The sequence below is a fragment of the Muscardinus avellanarius genome (assembly GCF_963383645.1).
Source record: "Muscardinus avellanarius genome assembly, chromosome: 2".
NCBI lineage: Eukaryota > Metazoa > Chordata > Mammalia > Rodentia > Gliridae > Muscardinus > Muscardinus avellanarius.
In genome coordinates, this window is record NC_137787.1 from 191950466 (window position 1) to 191970542 (window position 20077).

Below are 20077 nucleotides of genomic sequence, written 5' to 3' on the forward strand. Positions count from 1 at the left end.
AACCCCATAAAAAGATGTTCCCCGAATGACGCACTTGAACGTTAGAGAGTCTGGAAGGTCAACTCAATTTGTGTAGTTATTCGTGTTCGAATAGTCTGTAGTACAATTCATATGGAAGGAGGCAAGATAAATGCTTAGATCTTGACTTTACTGATTAGTCTTTATATGGTTCATTGATTTTCTATTATCTTCTTAGAGCAGACTGGCTACCATTTTTAAAATATTGCAAATTCAAGGTTTAAATGTATTTAGTAGGTTTGAGTTCACTGCAGTGTTGTTCTTGTGGCAGGTCAAATGATCTCAACCGGTCATGGGGATCTTTTCCAGATTGGCTGGCGGGATCTTTGCGTGTGATCCTCGTAATTGTTGGAGAAGCTTCCTTGGCCTCAAGGACTCCAAGGTCAAATGCATACTTCATATCCCAAACCAACAATTGTCTCCAAGAAACTCTGGTTTATTTATTAGAAAATGGTTTTATGATACATAATCTGGATCCCAGGGGTGTTCATGAATACACAAGCTGATTGATGTTCCCAGGGTTCTGCCTAAGCAAATTCTGGGGATTTCAACTTCAATTTAATTTCCTTTTCTCTTTCTTTCTCTTTCTTTTTTCCTTCTTCCCTTTCTCCTTTCCTGCCTTCTACTAGAGCTGAAGCCCAGGGACATTGTACCTCTGACAAGGTACATTCTCAGCCTTTTTATTTTAAAAGAGCTTCTAATTAAGTTTCCAAAGTTCTTGCTAATTTGCTGAGACTAGCCTCTAACTTTTTATCCTCCTGTCTCAGCCTCCCAAGTACTAGGATTATAAGCATGTGCCACTACACCCAGCTCAATTTAAATGACAGACATAGGGATTTTATCTAAGCTCTAATAGATGACATCTAAATTTTCATTTTCCTCCGGCTCCAAGACTGTTGACTACCAAGGACACAAGGGATTACAGAATTAGGCTTTTCATAATTTCTCCCTAGTTTTATTTCACGTTTTATAGACAATAGCCTCAGAAAAACAACACCAGGCATGATCAGAGATAATTAGTGAATTTTTTTTGTGTGTGTGGTACTGGGGTTCCTGGAAGCCCTTCTACCACTGGACTACACTCCCAGACCTGTTTTTTTATATTTCTATTTGGAAACAGGATCTCTTAAGCCAGCATGGCTGGCTTCGAACCAGCGGGATCCTGGTTCGAACCTCCTGTCTCCGCCCCCCAAGCGCGGGGATGAGAAGCGTGCGGCATTAGTGAGTATTTTAAGTGAACACCGTCTTGCTGTTTTCCTCCTCGTCTGTACATCTGTACTATCCCTAAATCATGAGAGGAAATAGCTGTAACACATTCTACTCGTTCAGTTCAATCCTCACACCTCGGCTCCTAGAGAAGAAAGCTTCCTACCAGTGCTTACATCAGTGTCTGAGTCACTTTCTTGTTCATTGGGCTGGAGCCCGGGTTTAGTAGTTTCCTCAGCAAAAGCTCACTGGGGACACTATTACTTACATTTTCTATTGCTTCTATGATAAAATCTTGCTAACAGGTTTTCTGCCCTTTAGAATGCGAAAGTTCGTTTTTCTGCATGTGGAAAACCTGACTCTGGTTCGCATTCCCTGTAACCCTGAGTCCGTTACTCTTGTTTCTTGGATACAAACATGGCTGCCGCAGCTCTGCTGATCATCCAACATCCTTCCCTCTCTAAATCACTTGCTGGTTTTGAGGCCAGATGGAAAAACAGTTTTTAGAGGATTGAAAGTGCTGCAACTTGTCTGGGGTCTGTTTTATTTTGGGTCATTTCCCAGCTGGTAATATTTAGGTCTACGGTGTGTACCTTCAATATGTAGTTTCAGCTATGTCTCTGCTTCAGAAAAGTTTACGGCTTTGTTCTGGTCTCTTGCCATGGTATTCTTGCCTGGGACTTCTGGAATATAAATGTTGGACAAAAATCGATTTTCTTTGATTTGTTTTTTCTCAAATATCGTTTTTGTCTCTTCATGTCTTTGGTTTTTGAAGAATTTCTTCTTCGCTTTACATGTTTCTTAGGGCAGCCTTTGATATACCGAATCCTTTTACATTCCTCCACTGCTTTGACTTATAACTCTTTGCTGAGTTCAGCACCTCACTTAAGAGTTTTATTATTTTTTATTTATGCTTATTTTTCCTAACCTAATGTAGTCTCCAATGTCTCTGAACTCATTTCTCACCAGAGTGCTGCCATTTGAGCGATTGATGGGCACGTCTTCATGCCATACTTTTTGAACATTTTTTCTTATAATAATTTTTGTTGAAAATTTGACTTCGATGATCTTCTCCCCTTATGCAAAATCAGTTTTACCAAAGAGTTTAGTAATTTTCCTCCAACTTCAGAGCTTCCTCTGCAGTCGGTTTACTATAGTGATCAAATTTGGCAGCTTTCTTTCTGGAATTTTCACACTCTCTTCTCCAGTCCCTCCCCCTTCCCACCCCAAATTTTACCTGAATCTACTGTGGGTTTTTTTTTTCTGTCATTTTTGCTGTGGCCTATTCCATTTTGATTGCACTCTTGCTGTTTTTCTTCAGAGTAGTGCTACGAAGGCTACCCCTTTTCTCATAAGCATTCAATGTTCTTTAACCTTGGTTTTCTTCCTGTGGACACTAACAGCGTGCAATCACATGCTTTTATTGGGGGTCTGTAGATTACCTAGTTTAGTTGTACATGTTGTGTATGGATTTGGGGTTTCGTTATCATAGTGTTCTGTGTTTGTGTGGGAATTTAAAGAGATAAGAAAGCTGAGCAGATGACTCTATCATCCATCTAGAACACACCTTCATTTTTCCTGTTGAATTTTGATATAGATTTCTCTTTCATTTGTCTTTTCAAAGCACAGAATGCCAGTTTTGCTGATATTATTTATGGCTTCTCTCCTCCTCATTTGATTAATATCCATTTGGGTCTTTATTATTTATTTCTTTATGGTGTTATAGTGTTTCCTTGGTGATTTTTTAAAAAATAAATTATTGAGTTGAAGCTTCTAAGGTTAATTAAGACTTCATTCCTTTACTAGAAATGCACTCAGAGCTATAATTTTCTTTCTAAAAATACTGGTAGCTACTTCTCACAAGTTTGAAATGCATGTCCACTATTTCCCAATTGTAGATACTTTCTTACTTCCATCGTTGCTATTTTTTTTACCTTCATGTTATTTGACTAGATTTTTTAACATGTGTGTGCGTGCGCGCGCGTGTGTGTGTGTGTGTGTGTGTGTGTGTGTGTGTTTTGGTTGTCATTTTCTTGTTACTGTGTTTCCGATTTCATTATATTTTGGTCAAATTATGTGTTCTCTAGAATACTGATTTAGTATATGTTTAGCATTTCTTTGTGGCACAGTAAATGGTCAGGTTTTACAAATTAGTTATATAGTCTTGAAATTAGAATGCTTTTCCTGAGTAATTGAATGAATAATTGCCCATTATGTATGTGTTTCAAAATTGCCTAAATTAAGTTTTTGGCTCCTTGATCTGGGATGAGGTTGTTATATAATATTTTAAACTTTTAAATATTTTAAATATTTTAAATATTTTAAACTAACCCTAACCCTAACCCTAACCCTAAATATAATATTTTCAAACTAATTCTCATAGGTAAGAATTATTATTTTTTATACATATGAGATATCTAAGCATCTTAACAATTAGGTTGTCTAATTCCATTCGTAATAAAAATTACATTGTTATTACCGCTATGCATAAAAGCTTTGGGGCTCAAATCTTCACTACATCATAACATCCATGTAAAATGTCGCTGGGTTTAACAATATTAAAAATAAACTAGTCTTTACACTATCCTCTAACAAAATTTTACTTACTTGACTTGAAAAATGTGATTAACACATATTACAAATTTTTACTTATCCCAAATCCCAGTAAAAAAATCCAAACTAGCCAATCTTTGTGCTTGTTCTACATACATGTAAGTATTAATCAGTATTGATCCTGAAGCTCTCAAAGAGATCTGTGAATTTTCTAACCCATGAAAGCCAGAATGGGTCATAGTGGTTATATTTTACATTTACTGATTTCTTAAAATCGGAGATCCATCACAACTTTCAAATGATCAGAATAGAAATTCAATTACTCTAGTCACTTGGGAGTAACTCCAGATCTTGAATATTAGATTCCTTGTTGATGTTGCTATGCTTATACCTAAAGAACCAGCATTTCGCTCTAACAACCATATACAGAAGGAAGCCACTGCTATTTACTTGGGAGAGAATGCCACACATAGGGTAAGAAGTTGACTAATACATACACATATACTAAAACAATACAAATATTTTTCTAATGGGGGAAGAGTTTGAGTGACCCTATTTCTCTTTTCTCACTTTGGAAATATTAACAGATTCATAATACATGGGAAAGTTTTTATAATCAGATATGACCATGAAGCACAAACCCCTGGTCTAATGAGTAAGGCTTGATGAATGTCACTTCTGCAGGGAAGGTAGAGTGTAATTATTATAATGAGCTACTCTATTGAATGAGTCTCCCACGCAAAATGTAAAATGTAGTAATTGGAAATAGGCAATTACTTAAAATTACCTAGGCTGAAGGTGGTACCTCATTTGACTACATTTGAATTTTTCATGCACTCATGAACTGAAAATTAATTTGAGTGCATATGACAGATCATATGTATGGCAAGAGGTTTCCACAAAATAAACTTTTTATCGAATATTGACATTATGCTTGGAAAAAAAATTTAAAAGGTGATCAATGTAGGTGGCAGTAAGATTAAAATAATCATATTTTAATGTATATAAAAGTGAATTCCATTATAATGTCATCGGATGAAGCTTTGAAATGTGACTAAGGGTGTGAATTTTGTAAAAGGGAAGTTTAGATAATGGGTCAAGATGTTTGATATTTAGTTGTTTTAGTATTATAAACTCTGAAACCTGTAAAAATACCAGGAATATATTAAAACACACACACACACACACACACACACACACACACACACGCCCTGAACCTTCACACTCCTCTTGGCTGATGGACACCAAACACAACTTGATCCCTACTCTGTGTGAACCATCTTTTATCTCTATGTGAATTCCACTGGATTTTAAATGCCACATTAGAGAAATTATTATCCTTTGTCTTGTTTTCCTTCATTGTTTAGTATGGATGTTTGGACTACATTGGACACGTGGATCGATTTCATAATATTAAAAGATGACTTCTAATGTGTACTGCCTTTTCTGTTATACATTCTTATGCAGGCCATACTTGAATTATCCAGAGGTAAAAATTCTGAGCTGGGCACAGTAGTGCACACCCATAGTCCCAGTGCTTGTGAAGCTGAGGCAGGAGGATCGCAGGTTCAAGGCCAGCCTCAGCAACATAGAACAATCTTATTTCAAAATAAAAATAAATAAAAATAGCTGGGAGTTTAGCCCAGAAATAGAAAATCCTTGGTTTTAATCCTTAGTACAACAACAAGAGTAACAAGAATAACAATAATAAAAATAATGATAATAATTCTGAGACAGCACAGCTTATTTTGAGATGAGTCAATTTTCTTAATCTATGAGAAAATACTGGAAAACTTGAGACTGCATAATTAAAAACTTCCTTGACTCGACATTTTTAACCCTTGAATTTTATGACAGTGCTCTAGTCCTTAAAGCACTAGTTGGAGTCATTGAAGACTGAAAATCTCCTACGTCTTACATGTCAGCTACAGTAGTACAATGATACTGAGATGCAAAACTAAAAGATAAACAATATCTTCAGTTGTGAAAAATATTTAAGTATGTTTAGCATAAGTTGTTTACTGGGAAAAAAGTATAAACATACAGCACATGAATTTTAATTACAGAAGTAAACAACAACGCTTTACAGTGACAGCTCATAGTAACAGAAAGGCAAAGATTGAAAATCTGCAGAGACTAAAAGGACAAGTACATTTATGATTCCAGGGAAAATGTCAGATGCCTTTTAATCATGAGGCAGTTTGTGAATTCAGTGTGTGATGCTCTGTTCATACAAGAAAATGTTTCAGTAGCATTTGAACTTCAGGTACAAATATAAGAACATTATGATTAGAATTAGTTATGAACACACCAAGAATGGTTTAACTCTTAATGAAATATAACTTATAAGTAGAATTATATATTCAAAAGAGAAAAAGAGAAAAACGAATATCTCGAAGATAGATGTAGCAGTTACCTCAGCTCCTTGATATCTGTTTTGGAGATAGTATAGAAAACTACTGATTAAAATTTTTCCATATTGTCCTATAAAAATTATTAAGCTGGGCTCAGTGGCACAGGCCTATAATTCCAGTACTTGGGAGGCTGAGACAGGAGGATAGCAGGTTTGAGACCAGCCTCGGCAATTTAGACCCTCAGTGACCTAGTGAGATCCTGTTTAAAAATAAAACTTAGAGGGGCTGAGGGTGCTGGTCAGTGGTAGAGCACCTCTGAGTTAAAAATCCCTAGAACAAAAAAAAAATACCCCAAAATTTAATCCTAGGATAACTTACTTTTGACCTTCAATGAACATGTATTTAAGAAATATAAATAGATTATATATACTCCTGAATAGAAATGATCACATGATTAAATATTCTGAAAAAATAATTAATAGAGAATTCCCACTCTTGAAGGAAGTTGAAGGCAGGAAAATGTATTTCACCCTGCACTGGGTACACTTATCATGGTTCTCAGAAACTGATTGTTGAATGAAAGAGGACATACTCAGACACAGCCATATCTTACTGAGAGTTCAACAGTTTACTGCAGACATCAGTAGGAAAGGGAAAAAAATGCTTTGATTTTATACTATGAAGCTTTGTATTTTCGGCCTTTATTGTGACTCAGTCGGCCATCAATGATCTACTAACACAGTAGAACTACTAACACGGGCCTTCAGATTTGGTAGGGAGAACACCACTTCTTCCAGGACTGTGATGACCTTGTGTCTTTGAAACACAGCACATGGTTGTACAGTAGTATCATGACATCTCCCACTCTGTCCTGCGGATGTATCTTGAACAGTACTTGGAGGTACTGAGCTATTATTTTAGAACATTGCTTCAGAAGAGCAGAAGTCCTAAAGAAGAAAACAGACTGTTCTCTTCTTCTGTTTTTGACTTTTTGAGTGAACGTTCATCCTGAAAATTATAGATCAGGCTGAGTAACTTGCTGCGTGCAGAGTTACTAGAAAAAATCATCCAACTCTATAATCACATAGAGAACTCTAAAAATGTTGTCTGGCAATCAGCGAGCCTGGGGGAAGAGTAAAATTCACAGTTTAATTCACTTCTTCAGAGTTAAAGACACTGGGTAGACAGTAGAGGCAGACAGTGTGCTCAGGATTTTTGTTTTGTGTTTTTGTGCTTTTGTTTTAAAGGTGTTTTTGGATTTCCTAATAAAAATAAAAAGGCTTGCCATAGTCAAATAAAAAATATTCTGTTAAAAATTGTGAGAAACATCATGTTTTTTTTTTGTTTAGAAGGAAAATAACTCTTCATGCGATAATATTTCAATTTTAGGTTTTCTGTGGGATATTATTACCAGTGATTTAAAAGTGTGCTGTTATTTTGCTACTTTGGCCATGATGGACACATAAGCTCTCCATCCTCTTCCTGGGTACAGACAATCACAACCATAGCCCGAACTGGGGGCTTAGTCCACCTCTGGCTCATAACATGCTTTGGAAGGAAGCAAACAAAACGGTATGTTTTCTATCACATGTGCATGGGTGCATTGACACACACACACACACACACACACACACACACACACACACGCACACGCACATTTCAGACTGACTGGCTGAAACTAAGCTACTGTCTTTTCACTTGTGTACCCACTGCCATAGGAACTTTTGCTTCTGTGCCCTGTTCACAATATTGAGTGAATTATAACTGTGAAGAAGAGAAGTGAGTTTCACTTAAAAAACTAAGTAAACATCTTTAAGAAAAGTTAAAGGTAAAAAAAAAATCATGATTTTTTTTTTTGTGTGTGTGTGTGAAGGGGTCTAGGGATGGAACCCAGGGGCATTTGACCTCTGAGCCACACCCCCTGCCCTATTTTTATTCTTTACTTTGAAACAGGGTCTCTCTGACTTGCAGAGGGCCTCACTAAGTAGCTGAGGCTGTCGCGATCAGCGATCCTCCGGTTTCAGCCTCCCAAATGCTGGGATTACAAGCGTGCGCCACCACGCCTGGCACGATTTTTTTTTACTACCAGTTTAAAACCAGTAGACTATCTTAGTTGAAATCAAATTGGTCTTTCCACTTGGGAAGATCAAACAGAAAAAAAATCTCAATGAGCAGCATAAAAATAGAAGGTGGCCATCCTAAAGGCCGCAACATAGAACAATAATACTTGAACACATCATAAATGAAACTTTCTCTGAGCAAATATTTTACTCTACAAACTGGAAAGACTCCCCAGTTTGGACACTTATGATATCAAAAGACAATCAGTGAGCCCTAGAAAAGATTTTAAAGTCCAAGAATTCATAGACAATTTTTCAAGCTTCCCCCAAAGAAAGTTTCACACTGACATAATTACATTCAAATAAAAAAATTCTAGTGTTGTATCTGTCTCCTACAATCTTGGGTCCTATGAGATAGAGGAGGAACACCTATCCTATGAATAAATAAAATGAATGAAATAAATGAAGAAATGAATAGATCAAAATTCTTAGAGATGGTAGAGAAAGCAATCCTCACGTGATAGTCTAGGACAAAGTGACTAGCCTGGGGTAGGGGGAGAACCTAGGAGTTGAGGAAGTAGGTAGGGATGGGGGCCAAGGAGAGGTGAGGATGAGGCCTGGGTGTGCAAGCATCTTATCCCTGTGGCGTGGGAGGATGGGAGTGAGGAGCACTGGAAAGACCCCCTCACGTGGGCACTTCTGATAAAACGACTTACAGGTGCACCCTAAGCATGAGGAGGTTGATGGGTGATTTGCACATGATAACAAAGAGATATGAGTTTCATTATAAGTGATAGACAAAGGGTGGTGGCAATTTAAGAAAAGACAAGATAAACTAGGAATTTTGACATGAAACACTCGCAAGTGAATTAGATGCTTTTGCAAACTCCAATGTTTCATTTCTTATAAACTCTAGTATTGTTCTTTCATTTTCTGGCTGATTATACCACTGAACTGATTCTCATTACGTGTTTGAATTGATAGTATAATATATGCACATGTGCATACAGATGTATAAATGTGCACGTCTCTGCCTGCATATATGCTTGGGTGTTGCACCTACACAATGCATCTGATGTCTTACATTGCTTCTAAAAGTGGTAGAACGGGAAATGACATTTCTTTAAAATTATTAGCTAAATTTGCATTATATACTTATGGTTCCCTACTGACACTTCAGTATGTAATGGGAGGAAAAAATTTTTATGTATTCTTTCAAATGATAAAAAAGATATGTAAGCCAGAATGTGAATATAATAATGTGCCTAGAAATAGCCCCTTCCTCAGACTGAGCGCTCAATACACGGCAGTTACTTTGATGGATTTTAAAGACACCTGCTCTGGCTCTTGTCCCTGATGTAACAACTGTACAAAGCAGGGATGCTTGCAGAGGCGACAGACAAGCTACAGTAAAACCCGGACTGAACCTCGCAGGTGGGAGCCCTTCATTCTGCACGGGAGAAAATGCAGGTTTAAGGGGCTGTGGAGACCTTCAAAGTCACATGACTGCCACGTGGCTCAGCTCAAAGGCTGACTTAGGGAAATACAAAATTGAAATCTCTAGATGTGATAGCCCAGGCCTAATGATTTTGTCTACAAATACAATATATTCTGTTTTCATTGATTGCTCTAGACCTTGGAATCCAGAGCCTTAAATAGTTATATTTATATATATATATTTTTTTCTCTGACATATATGCTTTGCAACAGTTTGTCATTTGAGACAGCGTTTCTTACTTTTTGATCAATGTATTTGTTGTCCTCAATGGCTGACCGTTTGGCGTGATCACATGATGAGGAGGAAGCCGAAGGGAGGATTCTGAAGAGGCAGCAAGTGTCCTGTTGCTGGCGGTCAATAAACTGCTTCATAAAACTTTCCCTTTGCAAATGAAGTACACACATCAAGCATCGTTAATGAAATGGAGCAGGGCTGGCATTTTGCAAGGATGCATTTGCTTGAGCTAATACATAGCAGTGAGGAGAGGTCAGAGACAACCAGAGAAGTCACACCGAGAGTGGCTCTGAGCCGCAATGACCAGATCATCAATTTCTCTATTTAACTTAGAGAAAGCTTCCTGGATCCTCACCCGACTCCTGTGTGATGTCCCTGAAACAACTTTAAAGCAAGGGCATTCAGTAGTGGGTGGCATTTTTTGAATGCTATTGTGGTAATACGATACTTTATCTTCCCTCTAAGACTTGAAAGAATTAATTCATCTCTCCAAACTTCTTTTCATTGTGAAAAACCTTGACTTGAGAGATGATTTTACATTTAAAGATTCAAAGGAAACAGACTTCATCTGATCTTCAAAATATGATGGAAATCAAGAAACATCTCTCCAAATAGCCAAATTAAATTAAATTTTGTATGTTTGTGATGAGGAATGCCAATAAAATCATATGCTACATAAAGATGCTCTGATTATCAAAGGAATTCCATGAGATTAAATCATCTAGTGAGGTCACAGCCATCTGAGTTCACAAAAACACACTTTTGCAAGGCTCACACAATGATGAGACTGCCGAATAACGTGCCATTGAGTGAGGCATGACTGCATTTTTCTATTTAAATTTAAATTTTATGGTACCATATTCATACTTTAACTTCCCACTGAAATATTTTTTAAATCAATGAAGTAAAACATTTCAAGCTGGGCACAGTGGCACGGGCCTGTAATCTCAGTACTGGGGAGGCTGAGATTGGAGAATTACAGGTTCAAACTAGCCTCAGCAACTTAGACCCTCAGTAACCTAGCAAGACCACGTTTCAAAATAAAAAATAAAATGGGGTTGGGGATATAAGGTAAAAATGTTGCTGGGTTCAATCCCCGGTGTCCCCCAAATTGCTTTATTCTATTTTTAAATGTTTGAGTTAACATTGGAAGAATTTCCTTTAACTATTAAAAATAGATGTTTCAAGCTGGGCATGGTGGCGCATGCTTGTAATCCCAGTATTTGGAAGGCTAAGACAGGTGAAATGCAGGCGCATGGCCAGCCTCAGCTACTTAGTGAGGCCCTCTGCAACTTAGTGAGACCCTGTTTCAAAATGAAGAATAAAAAATAGGGCTAGGGGTGTAGCTTGGAGGTAGACTGCCCCTGGGTTCAATCCCCAGTACTGCAAATGGAAACAAAAACAACAACAATAAAAATAGGTGTTTAGAATGGTATGAGTAGAAATATAAAATACCATGGTTCTTCTTTTAGAAGGTGAGAGACAAATTCACAGATGAGGCGGTGAACCAAGGCTGCCCTCTTTGAAAAACCTGGCCAGTGGGGGGGGGGGGTTCTCTGTTTACTTGAAGACCGAAGGGCCACAGAGAATGTTTTATCTTTAAATGGTTGAGGGTTAGGGGCTGACCTCTATCCACCAGCCTCACAATACTTAATACCTTTGCCATTTACTTCAAGCTCTTTACCTGAAGGTCAGAGTCCTGAGGAGCATCCTAGAGAGAAGCAGGAGAGAATCCTTCTCACCTGGGTGACTGTAGTCTATCTCCTGTGGACAGCCCACTTACTGGGTCAAAAACTTTTCAAATAGGCTGGGAGTAGAACTATAGATAACAACTTAGAAAAGGTCCCACCCACATGAGTTTGAAAAAAGGGCCGAACCGACTTAAGATCAATATTTTACCGTGTAAATTTCAAGTTTTACAATTAAAGGCATAGTTTAGTACCTGATTTTAGGAACTGTAAAATCTGAAGGAAGTTTTGAGATTTTCACCATTTGCGGTCTGTTTGGAAACTTTTCAAAGATTCGCAGGCGTAAAGGGAGCTTTTCTTTGGTGTCTGCATTTGCTTCACTTTGCTTTAACTAAAGAAAAAAATAGAAAGGAGAAAAAAGGGGGGACCTATAGAACTGTATTAAGTTGCAGAATATAGTTTTAGAATTGAGGTAGGTGACAAAGAGCAATTACATTAATGACCAGTAGATGGCAGCAAAGGCCCGCCAAGTACACTTCTGTTTTGCTGAGTACAGTTTTTGCCATAGACTGCTTTATATGTGTTAAAACTCTGAGCCTTCTATGTGACTGTCCATTTCATTATCTATGTTTGGAAGGTTTTCTGATACCACTTAACTGTAGAGGTTTTATATGCCCTCAGTTTTTACCTCCGGACCTTCCTCGATGCCAATTACCCTTAGATTTGGTCTGATGTTTTCTCAGATTTCTTGAATGTTCTGGTAGTGGTTATGTATTGAATGAATGTTCAAGTTAAGTATTTTCTAAGTCTGAGACTGTTTTCCATGTGATTTAGTCTGTTGGTGATACTTTATTTTTCTTTCTTTATCTTGTTTATTGCATCTTTAATTTCTGTTTGAAAACAGAGTTTCTGTTGGGATCCTTTTCAGATTTTCTATTTTTTTTTATTGACATGTTCCTTCACTTCCTGTATACTTCCTCTGATTTTAGTCTCAACATCTTTGATCATATTAATAGTCAAATTACAGATTACCCTGGTATTTTCTGCACCTCTATGTAAAGCTATTCTGAACAATAGAAACTATGCTCGAGTCAACACAATACCTTATTTCAAATTATACTACAGAGTTATAGTAATAAAAGAGCATGGTGTTTACATAGAAACAGACACCTTGGTCATTGGAATAGAATAGAAGATACAGAACAAATGCTCACATTTAGAGCCAGTTGATTTTTTTTACAATAAATAAGTAAGAAAACAAAAGCTAAAAACATACTGGAAAAAAGACAGCCATTTCAACAAATGGTATTGGGAAACCGAATAACCTCTGTAGAAGAATGAAACTAGACCCTCTTCTGTACAAAAGTCAATTTAAGAGGCATCAAAGACATAGAAATTAGGTCAAAAATTTTCAATAACCTGGAGAAAACTAATTCTCCCACATACAAATATAGATAAAGACTTCCTCCACAAGGCCCTCAAAGCACAGACAATAAAACAGAACACAATAAAGGGGATGGCATCAAATTACAAAGCAATATGCACAGCAAAGAAAACAAGAGTCTGGAAGAATTCAAAAAACTTAACAGCAAAAAAATTTCAAATAATCAAAAGTAAGCAATTGAATAGACACTTCTAAAAAAATAAAGACAATTGGTCAACAAATACTCAACATCATTAGCAATCGGCAAAATGCAAATCAAAAGTACAATGATATTTCATCTAACTCCAGTCAGAATGGTAATCATCAAGAATAAAAGCAATAATAAATGCTGGTGAGAATATGGGGAATTAGGAACTATTATATACTGTTCGTTGGGTTGCAAATTAGTACTATTAAAATCAGTATAGAGTTTCCTCAAAAGACTAGGAATGGAGCCACTATATGATCTAGCTATACCACTCCTTGGTATTGACCAAAAGCATTAAGGTTTTAGTTCTATAATGATATTTGATGCCCATATTTATGGCAGCACAATTCACAGTAGCCAAATTATGGAACCAATCCAGGTGTCCATCAATAGATGAACAGATAAAGAAAATGTAGTGTATACACTCAGTGGAGTTTTACTCAGCCTAAAAGAAGAACAAAATCATGCTACTAGTAGGAAAATGCATGGAACTTGAGAATATTATAAATCAGACCAGAAAGGTGAAGGTCATATTTTTTTTCTCATATGTGAACAAGAGAGAGAATATAGGAAAGAAAATAGACTTCAGGTAAAAGAGGAGAGAAACCAGTAGAACTCTGGAAGGGGATAGGGGAGAGAGAGGGGGGGAAAGGCACTTGAGAAAGAAAACATAAAATGAAGTTATGTTCATATATGAAGGTATCACTAACAATTTCACTATGGATGAGGAGGGACAGTGGTGTCTGGAGGAAAAACACCAAATTATGGATGCATATGTAAATGTATAACTTTGAATCTCATTATGTTGTATAATTACAACTGATCAATAAAATTATATATATGAAACCCTCTAAGTCCTGGAAAAAACAAAAACAAAACAGGAATAAAAAAATAACAAGCCAGAAGAAGCATAGAATAAAATTTTGTGTTATTTTATTCCCAAAGACAAATTTTTGTCTTATACATTATTTTAAAATTGTTTACTATTAGATATTTAAATACTATTCACTTCTTATGTAATATATTAATTTTATATAATTTATTACATACATTATCATTTACATGTTATAGAATTTATAATATATTGAAAATAGTATTTACTTATAAAAATGCTGTGTATATTTGCATATTTAAATAAAATTTGTTTTATACATATATATTCTAGAATTTTAAACCAAAAAAATTTTTTTTTTTTTTTTTTTTGTTGGTACTGGGGTTCCTGGAAGCCCTTCTTCCTCCGGGCTACACTCCCAGACCTATTTTATATTTTTGAAACAGGGTCTCTTACGCCAGCGCGGCTGGCTTCGAACCTGCGCGATCCTCCTGTCTCCGCCTCCCAAGCGCGGGGATTACAAGCGTGCGCCACCACGCCCGGCCCCAAAAAATTTTTTTTAAATGAAAACATGAGGTACAGGATAATGCTAAGTGATCATCAGTCAAGACAAAATGTAGAGAAATTGGTCATGTAGTCCAACAGATTAACAAAAAAAGGGCAAAATAAAAATAATATATTAAATCTATTTAAATTTAACATATTTATATGACTAGATTTTTGTTTTTTGCGGTACCAGAGATTGAACCCAGGGACATTCTACTTCAGAGCTACACCCCCAGCCCTATTTTTTATTTTTTATTTTGAAACAGGGTCTCACTAATCTGCTGAGGGCCTCACTAAGTAGCTGAGGCTGGCTTTGAACCTGTAATTCTCCTTTCTCAACCTACCAAGTACTGGGATTACAAACGTGTGCCACCATGCCTGGCCATATGATTAGATTTAACTTTACCATTTTACCTTTTGTTTTCTATTTTTCTTATATATTTTTATTTCTGCTTTTCCTTTCCTAGCTTCTCTTGGGTTAATTAAATATATATATATATATATATATATATATATATATATATATATATATATATTATTTATTTATGTGGTACTGGGGATGGAACCCAGAGGCTTTCTACCTCTGGGCTACACTCCCAGACCTATTTTATATTTCATTTGGAAACAGGGTCTTGCTAAGTTGCTGAGAGCCTCACTATGTAGCTGAGGCTGGCTTCGAACCTGTCTCAGCCTCCCAAGTGAGGGGATTACAAGCGTGTGCCACCATGCCCAGCAATTAGATACTTTTTAGTAAAAAAACAACGACAACATATATGAATACAATAAGCAAGACTTTTCTATTTGGTTGAGAAGATGCTTGGGCATGGTTAAGTTTAAATGCTATGAAGTATATTCATAAGAAATAGCTAACAAGTGGATTCATTCATCAACTTAAAATCCAAATGGAGACTTCTGCAAATGCATGTCAGGGAAGCTGAGGTTGCACATCACACTGAAATTGATGCAAAATTAAGGAGAACTTGAGCTGGGGAATGGCTGGCAGAATGGACCCTACACCCGTTTACCTTCTCTTCCTTCCTTTGCAAAACTGCCTTCTCCCTAACTTCAATTTACTCCTTCTTGAGGATTTTCTTGCACAATGCAATCGACCTCATCACTGTTGCCCTGTCTCCTGTCCCTGGCTGTCCCAACCACATCTAGAAACATTGGTCCCCTTCAGAGAGGACACTGAACTCGGGCAGCCCTTTGGAGATGTGTTAATGTGACACCAGAAAAGATCAGCCCATTGCCTCCTTGTTGAATGTGCTTTTACTTTAAAATTATGTTCATATACAAAGGTATCACTCTGAATTTCTCCACCCTCAAATAATCAAGATTTGTCTCAGGGTTGAGGAAAGATGAGCATTGAAGACTAATATGGTTTGATAACAGGAAGAGAGTGGGCAGCTCTTCCTTCCTGCCCATGTGGGGATAACCACATGGCTGTGAGCTCATGGCGAGATTTCTCTTTTTCCCATTTGGCTACAGAAGTTACTCTTCCATTTTTGTTATGTATGCCACTCACATTTGATCTTTGCATCTTATTTAATTTGGTGGGCAGCCTCTTAGATGGCAATCTCATTAGTGAAGGGGCCTCGGGGTTTGATGCCTCCCTTGTTCCCTCAGTAGAGCGTTCAGCATGGCAACCTGAGGATCTGATGGCTATAATGATGATGGTGACGATGATGAAAATGTAACTCCCAAAGGCACAAAACAAAACCTACCAGCATCTGCAGGAGATAGGGCAATGAGAAAAACGTCTCTGTAACCAAGTGAAGGCTTATGAGAAAGAGACTTGTTTACTGCAAGATCATGAATAAAACTGTTAAAAAAATTAGCAGTGGTAAGTAGAGCACATAGAACAAAAAAGCAGCTAACTTATGAAGGCAGACCAGACAGTAAGCCAATTAGTTATCTCTGGTCAAAGACAGGCTGATAAGACAGAGCAGAAAAAGGATATTTGCTAATCCATGATGCGTCTGCGGAATCATTTGTCTATAGACTGATGCTGTCATTGGCAAACCCAGTCCCAGAGGCCAGCTTCTGTGCTACGGTCTGGGGATGTGAAAATAAGTAAGTGAATGCATGTGCTGTCACCAGCCCACACTGCCCAGGCTGGCACTTCTATACACAATGACAAGAAAATAGAACAGTTACCCTGCTGGAGACATGGACACTGCGCTTCAGAAAAAAAAAAGGATAGGAAGCAAAGGGAGAAACTAGAAAAGAAGACGCTACTTGTTCTTCTGCACACTTCTTGGGCAGCAGCAGAGAGGCTTCATGACTGTGATAGCTATCGCAGGGCTGCAGACATACCAGGACTGAGTTGTATCTTTGTGAGTATTCAGTATCTTCAGAGAGACACAAGGGAAATGGTATACTAGTTAGAACTTGCCATGAAGACGAAAACATGGAGCTCTTTCCTAACCACCGCTCACTCTGCCCACTCCCTGCATCCCCAGCAGCACCTGCCTGGCCAAAACATCACCCAGGCTCCTGTACTCCCAGTGAGGCCCCTTCGGATTTGGCTCCTTCTAATCTGTTCTCCATTCTGCAGCTATAGAAAAGCTTCTCAAGAGTTCTCTTAAAACCTTTCAATCGTATTCTACTGCTCTAAAATAAAACACACACTGTGTGTGTGTGTGTGTGTGTGTGTGTGTGTGTGTGTGTGTGTGTTCACTGGGACTTGAACCCCGGGAGCATCCTACTTCTGAACTGCACCCGCAGCCCTATTTTATTTTTATTTTGAAACAGATCTTGCTAGGTTGATAAGAGTCTCACTACTTGCCGGGGCTGTCGTCAAACCTACAGTCCTCTTGTCTCAGTCTCCCAAGTACTAGGATAATAGGTGTGTGCCACGATGCCTGGTAAAAACCACAGTTTTTAATCTAGGCTCTTCTTCTGTGCCAATTGCCTTTTGTTTCAGTTCTCAAAAGCATGGGGCTCTGTGCCTCAGCCCTTTGCACTGCTCCTGGGTACCTTTTTCACTTTCTTGCTTGAACTTTACTAACTTGTACTTGTTCTCTAGTTTTGAGATTCCCTCACAACTCAGAGCAACTTCCTCTGACCAACAGTCTTCCTCTTACAAGCTCATCACGTTAGGTCATGTTCCATGATATTGTTGTTCCTGTGTGCCAGAGAAGTTTAAACACCTCCAGTTTCTTATGGTTTGGCCTAGTGTATATTGTATCAGTATCCTAGGACTTCTGCAACCAGTCATCACACGCCCGTAGCTTAAATCAACAGAAGGCGCCAACCTGTCAGCTAGAAGCTGGACATCAAGGTCTGCCCTGGGCTCTGCTCCCTCGGAAGGCTCAGGGAAGATCCCCTGGTCTCTTCCAGCTTCAGGGCAACTCTTGGCAGTCCTTGGTGCTCCTGGACTGAGGACCACCATGCCTTTCTTCGGCCCACATGCCTCCCTCCTATGTGTCTTTCTGTCTCTGAATCGGCATCTCCCTGTTCTTTTTTCTTTTTTTTCTTTCTTTTTTTTTTTTTTTTCTGAAGAAGACACCAAACAGTGGATTCAGGAGCCACCCAAATCTAGAACCATTAAGCTCACTGGTTGCCTCTGCAAAGGCCCAAATTGCCAAGAAGGTCTCATTCTGACATTCTGGTTGGACATGAATTTTTGGAGGGGGTCACTATAAAACCCATTACACATATCATTGCTTGAAATTACAGGGTATGCCCACTTGAACAATGTGGCTCTTTTCCCTGAGATTGGGAACTCTGGGAAGATGGTGACCGTGTAAGGCTTTTTACATCCTTCCATATCCAGCACTTGGTACAACTGTTGACGCAAAACATGCTAAGCAAATATACACTGAATACATAGCTGAGTTCACCAGGCAGCAGAAGGAAACACTATGGTGGGCAACTGTCAAGTAAGAGAAAACCTCTCGGGCACATCTGGAGGGTGGAGAGAGAAGCCTAAGATCTATTAATCGACTGAATAAATTTGTCAGTGTGAATTATCAGGTGCCCTACATTTTCAGAATGGGGTGAAGTTAGCTTCACGAAGCATTTAATCTGTACCAATGTCTGCCATTGGCAAATCGATGAGTATTTACAGACTTACAAGATTTTTAAATTTTAATTTTATTTTATTGGTGCACTAGAGTCTCACATCAAATGTAGATCATGACAATGGCACATATTTTTTTAAAAGAAACATGTTGGGGAGATGTCTGCTTTTATTTGGCCAAATATCCTAGAATAGAGTGTTGAACATATGTAGCCAACAGTATTAAAAGAGAATGTCTTTGCTTATATGTTTTTAAGCTGGATTTCACTTTCATTGTAATCTAATTTGCCTTAGAGATATTTATACTTCTCAGGGCTTGTAAACTTTTTGGGGGAAAGATTTCTTTTTTTTTTTTTTTTTTGGCTTTGGAGATTGAATTTAGGGACATTCTACCTCTGAGCTACACCCCTGGTCCTATTTTATTTTATTTTTTTTGTTTGGAAACAGGGTCTCCCTAAGTTGCTGAGAGCTTTGCTAAGTTGCTGAGGCTGGCTTCGAACCTGTGATTCTCCTGTCTCAGCCTCCAAAGCACTGGGATTATAGGCATGCAGCACCAAACCCAGCTAAGATTCCAATTTTAAATTTATGTCTATATTCAGCTTCCAGACAGTAGAAATAGGACAAGTGTTAGGAAATAAACTAGCGCTCTGCATGTGTCGGCCAATGCACCCTAACAGTACAAAGACCAAATGAGAAGTGCTTTTTCCTGCTTCAGAAGGGTCCTCAGGTTGTGCAAGTCCTCTTGGCAATCTCAGGTCATCCTGGTTCGACAGGTGAGCAGAAGGGCCAGTTCATAAAGAACAAGATGAGCGACCACTCGAATGATAGACACACCAGCTCTCATGAGGGAAGGGAACTGTCTCTGTGAGCGTGGAAGGCCTCTTTTTGAGCATCAATCCCCATGTGCTCTCCTTTGTTCTTACCAGATTAGCAGCATCAACTAGGAATGTATGTGCGTGCGCACACACACACACACACACACACACACACACACACACGTGCAGGAGCCCCTAGGTATCACCTTCCCAGTGCCATTTGCAAGAATTTTATTTGGAAACCATTCAATGCCTATCAGTATTAGGATGGGGAAGTAGATTATGCTTTATGTAAACATTTGAATGGGTGAGCTATCCCCTAACGCAAGAATGTGGGTGAATTTCACAACATAATGTTAGTGAATGAAGACAGACATAAGAGTATGTGCTTGGGAATTCTATTAAGAGTTTAACGATCAGCCAGCATTGGGATGTGCTGTCCACTGGAGTGGTGGCTGTTGTGCATGGGATGAGGATGCTGGCTGGAGGGCATAAGAGCAGGGGCTTTGAGTCAGTCTCTCTCTCTCTCTCTCTTTCTCTCTCTCTCTCTCTCTCCTCTCTCTCTCCTCTCTCTCTCTCTTCCTTTCTTCTTTCATTCTTTTTTTCCTTCCTTCCTTC

The 20077-nt window shown here is 38.2% G+C and overlaps 1 protein-coding gene across 1 annotated transcript in view; it reads right to left on the reverse strand.

The window, feature by feature from the left end:
• NALCN (sodium leak channel, non-selective) overlaps positions 1 to 20077 on the reverse strand; it is a gene marked incomplete at both ends in the record, with an annotated part of 325849 nt that overhangs the window by 73600 nt on the left and 232172 nt on the right. The window contains 2 exon segments of the mRNA XM_080690305.1: positions 9929 to 10070; positions 11866 to 12002. Coding sequence (XP_080546431.1) covers positions 9929 to 10070; positions 11866 to 12002 — 279 coding nt within the window.